Source organism: Octodon degus, unplaced genomic scaffold (assembly GCF_000260255.1).
Source record: "Octodon degus isolate 3935 unplaced genomic scaffold, OctDeg1.0 scaffold00005, whole genome shotgun sequence".
Taxonomy (NCBI): domain Eukaryota; kingdom Metazoa; phylum Chordata; class Mammalia; order Rodentia; family Octodontidae; genus Octodon; species Octodon degus.
The window spans coordinates 26,281,009-26,287,606 of record NW_004524581.1 but is presented as its reverse complement, the minus strand read 5'-3'; the positions used below and the strand labels follow the sequence as shown (position 1 = coordinate 26,287,606).

The following is a 6,598-nucleotide window of genomic DNA, read 5'->3' as shown; positions in this document are numbered from 1 at the left end:
TCATAGACAGATGAACAGACACATAGAGAACAGTGCTCATCAGATCAATGTATCCTACTTTAAAAATGTATACCCACTTAAATGGATGTTTGATACAATACTGTTAATAAACGCTACAACACACAAAAAAAAAAAAAAAGAAAAAGAAAGAAAAGACACTGTCCCTCCCCCAAAAGAGACATCCGACTCCATTTGTAGTCACAGAAATCCAATGCACACTCTCCTTCCTCGCTGACAAGCGCCGCGGCGCACACTGGCCCTGACGCCGGCTCAGTGAAGGCAGAGGCTGGCGCAGTGCGTGAAGGCACTTTGGCCACTTCTGTTCCTGTGAAACAGCTAGTCTACTCTCAGGAGTGCTCTTGTAAAATAATGGCACATGTACATAAAGGTATGTGTAGATGAATGTCCAGGTACCCAGAAACTGGTTAAGTTATGGGATGTTTTCAGAGTGAAAACGCAATCTCTCCAGACCGTACCCTGGGGTGCTTAGGGTCCCTGAGTTCACGTCCTCTCTGGAGCATCGGAACGTAATCTTCCTAGGAAACAGATTTTTCAGAGGGAAGCGGGCGAGAGGCCAGCCTGATGAGGAGTGGGCCCTACGTCTGTCTGGGGAGAAAGGTGGCCTCACTACGAGAACACCAAGTGCACACACAAAGGGCCCACAGACGCAGGGAGGAGGAAGTGAGACAGCCCCAAGCCAAGGACAGACACAGGCTATGCTGACTGGCAGAGACCAGACAGGAAACAGCCCTCGAGGAGGAGTCTGACCCCACCAGCGCCGGCTCCAGGCTTCCGCTCGCAGGCCACCCAGCCGGTGCAGCTCTGCTTGGCAGCCTCTGAAGCTGATCAGTGCGGCTGGCCAAAAATATTACTTACATAAGTGCTTGTATGTGTATGAAAAGTGGGAAGAACACACACACACACATGCTTGAACACACTATTATCTGAATAGAAGCAGAAAAATGCCAAAACCCAAGTGATTCTTGGATAGCAGAAGAGCTAGAAGGACAGAAATAAGAAATGTTGAACATTTACTGAGCATGTGAGAGTCACTGGGTTTAATACTCAATGAAGAAGGAAAGAAGGAAGGAAGGAAAAAAGGAGGGAAGGGAAAAGAGGAAGGTCAGAAAGGGAAAGGAGGAAGGAAGGCAGGAAGGAAAGAAAGAAAGAACTGCAAGAAAAGCAAGCTCTAAAAAAGCAACTGTATCTTAAACTGGCTGTAGTAGTACACAGCTGTAATGCCAGCACTCATGAGGCTGAGGGCAGAAGATGGCAAGTTCAAGGCCAGCCTGAGCTACAAAATGAGAGCTTGTCTCAAAAAAGAAAAAAAGAAAATATAATTATGAAGCCAGGAGAATAAAAAAGAACTGAGAAGTGAAGGTGGGGACAACTTGGGTTAATAAGGGAGAACAGGAAGTCAGGATCAGCCAGGAGGCTGTGGCCTGGGGTATGCCAGGGCAGGAATCGCCAGGGGTGCAAAAGAACACTGTCTTCAGGGCCTGGGGTACCACAAGAGAAAGGACAGTGCAACTGGGAAGCAAGAATGCCCAGAGAACCCCAAGCAGGCCCGGGCACAGTGCATGCAGCCCAGGTGACTTGCGGAGGGAAGGGCTCAGACCCTGAATCTGGGTGCCTGGCCTCTGGGCTCCCATGCTGGCTTGCACTCTCTGGGCCTCAGTGCCTTCTCAGGGTTGTCGTAGTGACTTGTGCCTGCTCCAGGAGTGCACTGTGCACCAAGCTCACCAAGAGGCCGTGCAGGCCTGTGATCCCAGTGCTTCGGGAGGCTGAGACAGGCTGACTACAAGTTTAAGTCCTGTCTGGGCAATGCTGTGAGATTTTGTCTCAAAACTAAAAACAACAAAAGGGCTAAGAATGTACCTTACTGAACCCCTCTAGGGTTCAATCCCTACTGGCACCAAATAAAAAGGATTTAAGATTTAGGGGCAGGATTTCCTGAGGTTAAAACCTACAAAAGGGAGCTCCTTTTTGTTTCCCTCTGTTCCTCAAGTGGGGTTGGGACACCTCCCACCACAGGCTCTGAGACTTCTAGGACAGTGGTGGTAAACTCTCAGCATGAGGGCCACAGCAGCCACACTGGGCCATGGAATGCGGGTTTCACTACAGCGCTGGCACTTTGCAATGAGTAAGTGGGGTTGGGCTGCAGTTTAGGCTTTGGTCTCTAAAAGGTTCCCGTTGATACAGGAACCTGAAATTCCCAACCTGGCCTGGATGAGTTCGTGTTCTCTAAAACCGAAGAATGAATTTTAGGAACAAACAGAGGTTGAGGGTAAAACTTTATTGGAAAGGAAAGCTTCTGTTGGAGAGGGACAGAAGGTGGGCCCGAGTGGGTTGCCCAGGAAGCTGTCTCTTCCAAGGACTTTTATAGTGTAAAACCATGTGGCATTGAGGTACGGACAAAGGGATCTCACTCAGGCAGATGCAGGGTGGGACAAAACTATGGTCAACAAATGGGATTACGAACACCATTGCTCAGATAAAACTGATTAGGCCCAGGACCAAATGGTGTAGCGAGTCACGTAGCAAGCGGGCATGAATGTAACACAGGACCTTATGGGGGGGGGGGGGCCTTCAGACCATAATTCTTCCTGAGTAATGATTAGTCCTGGATACCAGTCTTTAGGTTCAATTTACAGCAGGGGCCTCCATCCTTCCCACAGTTGTAAGGTGCCTGGCTGTTGTTATTTCCTTCGAGGGCCTGACCCTGTCTGACTGCCCGCAATTTTCTATCTAACTCAGACTGCCTGCAACACCGTCATCTGTAGGATGGGGAGGCCCCAGGTGTCTCTGTTGCCCCATGGTGCCGCCCACAGTGAGTGCTGGACACCCCAGGAGTACCACATGGGCTGCCCTGCTGCCTGGGGTCTGCCCTCGCGCCCTCCCCGTGTTCACCCTACAGGGTCTGCTGGGTCAGGCGCCACTTCTGACACCAGGACACTGAGACAGATCTCTTCTCCTGCCCTCTTTGGGCCTGAGGCCCCCACTTGTCATGCCCAACCCTACTCACTCCCCCGTCTTTACAGTGCCTTGGCTCTCCCTGTGATGCCACCGCCAGGCCAGGCTGCTGGTGGCTACAGCTTCCCAGGATGTCACAGCCACCCGGGCCAATGGAGCACCTATGCAGAAGCAACGCGCAAGGCCTAAAGCCACGCCTACCAGTGAGCTCTCTCCAGCTGAGCTCCAAGCTCCAAGGACTCATCAGTGCCATCAATGAGGCAATATACTAACATCAAATGGGCAAAGGATCCAGGGCGCTGACGAGACAGGAAAGCTTCTTTTTTTTTTTTTTTTTTTTTTTCAGTACTGGGAATTGAACTCAGGACCCTGCACTTGCCAGGCAGGTGCTTATTCCACTAAGCTATCTCCCCGGCCCAGGAAAGCTTAACAGTTTAAACTACAACTTAGAGAAGGCACAGTGAGTGTCTCTTGTTTCTCCCTTATCTGGTAACTCAGTAACCCATGGGCAAAGAAAGTCCACCCCACCAGCCAGGCCTGCTACACTGTCCTACATGGCAAAAAGCAGAGGTGCCATGAGGGGAGGCCTACCATGTCCTCGTCCTCCTCACTGCAAGACCCTGGGAACTTGCTGGGCCTGTGCGGTGGTGTGGTCGCAGGCCGGGTGGGGGATGCAGAGCTCCATGTCAGCCCACATGCACACGGAGACCCTGCCTCGGGGCCAGACTAGACGCAGCGGCCGGATTCCATCCCAGGCGTGCCATGCCGCCCCATCCTTGGGCACACTGAGATGGCAACTGACACTGGGCATGGTGGCGCGTACCTGTAATCCCAGCACTCGGGAGGCTGAAAACAGGAGGATCACAACGAATCCAATCTATGTAGTGAGACCCTGGCTCAAATACATTTTTTTAAAAATTTTATTTATTTATTTATGTGTGTGTGTGTGTGTGTGTGTGGGTGTGGGTGTGGCCAGCTTAGCCCACCAAGGGGCGGGGCTGGCTGGCATGTGCTGCTGGTGGATTGGACCGCGGTCCCTGTGCCTTGCTAAGCTTGTTCTAAGTAGGTGCTTTAGACCACTGAGCCATCTCACCAGCCTTCAAATACATTTTTTTTTTAAAAAATACCCTGTCTCAATAGGAAAAAAATGCTGGAAACTTCCTTTTTGAAGTCTGTGGACAATATTTCAAAACAACCCTCTCGATATAAACAAAACAGCTGTATCTGGACTTTAAAATCTAAATATATGAACTGTGGTAAAACAAAACAAAAAACCCTGAAACTTATGATGCTGGGCTCTTATCTCATTTCCTTCCTCTGCTTTTGATGTAAAAGGAAAGTCTTTTCCTGACTTCCTCAAGTGTACAAAAATAGTTACTAAAGGAAACCCAATCCAAGAGATAATTTTTATGGTTGATTTGGCAAGACACTAACATTTTTAAAGAATGACATTATTGGCTGGGCATGGTGGTACACACTTGTAATCCCAATACTTGGGAGGCTGAGGCAGGAGGATTGCAGGAAGATCGCTGCGAGTTCGAGATCAGCCTGGCCTACAAAGTGAGCTCACAGCCAGCCTGAATTGCCAAGTGAGACCCTGTTTTGTTTTTTTTTAATTTTAAATTAATTAATTTATTTGTTTCTTTGTTTTTAGTACAGGGTTTACAGGGTCTCACTACACAGATCAGACTGTGTAGTGATGGAGCCGGGGAGATGGCTCAGTGGAATAAGTACTTCCCTGGCAAGCGCAAGGGCCTGAGTTCAAGCCACAGTTCCACAAAAAAAAAAAAAAAAAAAAAAAAGACTCTGTAGTGAGAGTCCACCTGTGTAGCAGCTTCCCAAGAGCTGGGATTGCGGGCCTGTGCCACCACACCCAGTCTCAATCAAGGTTCAGCGCGCCCTGGGGCAGGGCTGACACTACATGCTGGGACAGAATCCAGACCACTGAGTCTGCCTAAGAGATGCCTTAATCTGCTGAGCTTATTGGTTGGCCTGAAACCCTGTTTAAAACGACCAAAAAACAATTTAAAAAAAAATGACATTATGACTATAAAGTTTAATTTAATCTAGTACATTGTTGTCTAAAAACATATATTTCTTAAGAGTTACTCTGGGTCATAAAGATTTCAGAACAAGGTTACACAAAAACTTTAATCCATGTAATTTTTTTCTTTTCCTTTCTTCTTTTTTCTTTTGGAGACAGGGTCTCACCTTGTAGTCCATGCTGGCCTTAAGCCACGTAGCCTGGGCTCGTCTTGGACTCACACCAATCCTGTCTCAGTCTCCTGTGTGGCAGGACTATAGGCGTGCACCACCATGCTCGGTCTCCATTTGTGACTTTAATGTACATGTCCCTTCATACAGGCAAATGAGACTAATATCACCAGAAAAGGGGCTGGGCTACAGCTCGGTGGCAAAGCACTTGCTCAGCATTTACAAGACCCTGGGGTTTGAGCCTTAGCACTAAAAAAAAAAAACAAACAAAACCAAAAAAACCTCTAAAAATTCTCCAGACAATGTCCTGCTATTCTTTCTCAAGTAACATTTACATCTTATCACATGCTATGCTATACTCAAAAGAAAAAGCCTCACATGGTCAAAAGGTCAGTCTGTCAGACTGAGAATTCTGACACTGCAGTTGATGCCATTACTAAATTTAAGTGTTTTTAAATTCAGTCTACTGGCAACGTGGCATACTACAGAGTACCAAGTTAAATAAACTGTGGCAGAAAGAAGGACCTGTTGAGAACAGGCTCTATCTGGCCCAAAGCAGGCCAAGGACTTGAAGAGAGTCTGGGTCAAGCATGCTGGATTCAGATGCTTTCAGTGAATCGATAGCTACTTACTAAACATAATTATTGATAGGAATCTCAGGAGAAAGAAAAACCACATAAATCCTTCTTATGGGCATCACTCCCAACACAGGGAGGCTATATTTCTTTTTTCTTTTTCTTTTTTGTGGAACTGGGGTTTTGAACTCAGGCCCTTGTGCTTGCCAGGCAAGCGCTTATTCTCCCGAGCCATTTCCCCGGTTGTGGGGGTTTATATTTCACTGGCTGTGTTTGTTGGGCAAATGTCTTAATTTCTGAGCCTCTGTTCCCCCTCTGCACAACAGTGATAATAAAATACACCCTGTAGTTAGTGGGGTCTGAACTAAATAAAACAATATAGTGAAGGCGTCTCTCATTAGATATCAATAAAGCTTACTTCCTTTCTCACCGAAGACTGCCAAGGAAACTGTATTTCAGAGCCGGGAGTGGTGGTGTGTGCCTATAAATCCTGCTCTTGGGAGGCCACGCCAAGAGGTCGTGAGGTCAAACCAAGGCAGGGCTACATGCAATACTGTCTCACCGAGCCAGAACCAGAGCCCAGGGCCCAAAGCCCCCACAACCCTATCTTGTAGGTGTGAGGGCACTGTACCTGCCAAGCGCCTGTCCTCCTCCGTCGCGGGCAGAGCTGCACCCTTGCTCTCAGGAAGGTATTTCTTGGTGATGGGTAGGGACAGGAGGCGGATGTGGCGGATGAGCGCGCGCCAGGCATGAGCCCCAGAGAGCGTGGGCTCCGGCGCCAGCGGGCTGAAAGGCTGGATGGCGAAGCAGGTGGCAAGCAGCACTAAGCCCAGTGC

General features: G+C 48.5%; 1 protein-coding gene across 2 annotated transcripts in view; it reads right to left on the bottom strand.

Moving 5' to 3' along the window:
* CUNH6orf89 (chromosome unknown C6orf89 homolog) overlaps positions 1-6,598 on the bottom strand; it is a 35,438-nt gene that overhangs the window by 20,865 nt on the left and 7,975 nt on the right. For both annotated transcript variants that reach the window (XM_023720251.1, XM_023720250.1), the window contains exon 3: positions 6,394-6,598. In XM_023720251.1, the coding sequence (XP_023576019.1) occupies positions 6,394-6,598 (205 nt within the window). The remainder of the gene's footprint in view (positions 1-6,393) is intronic.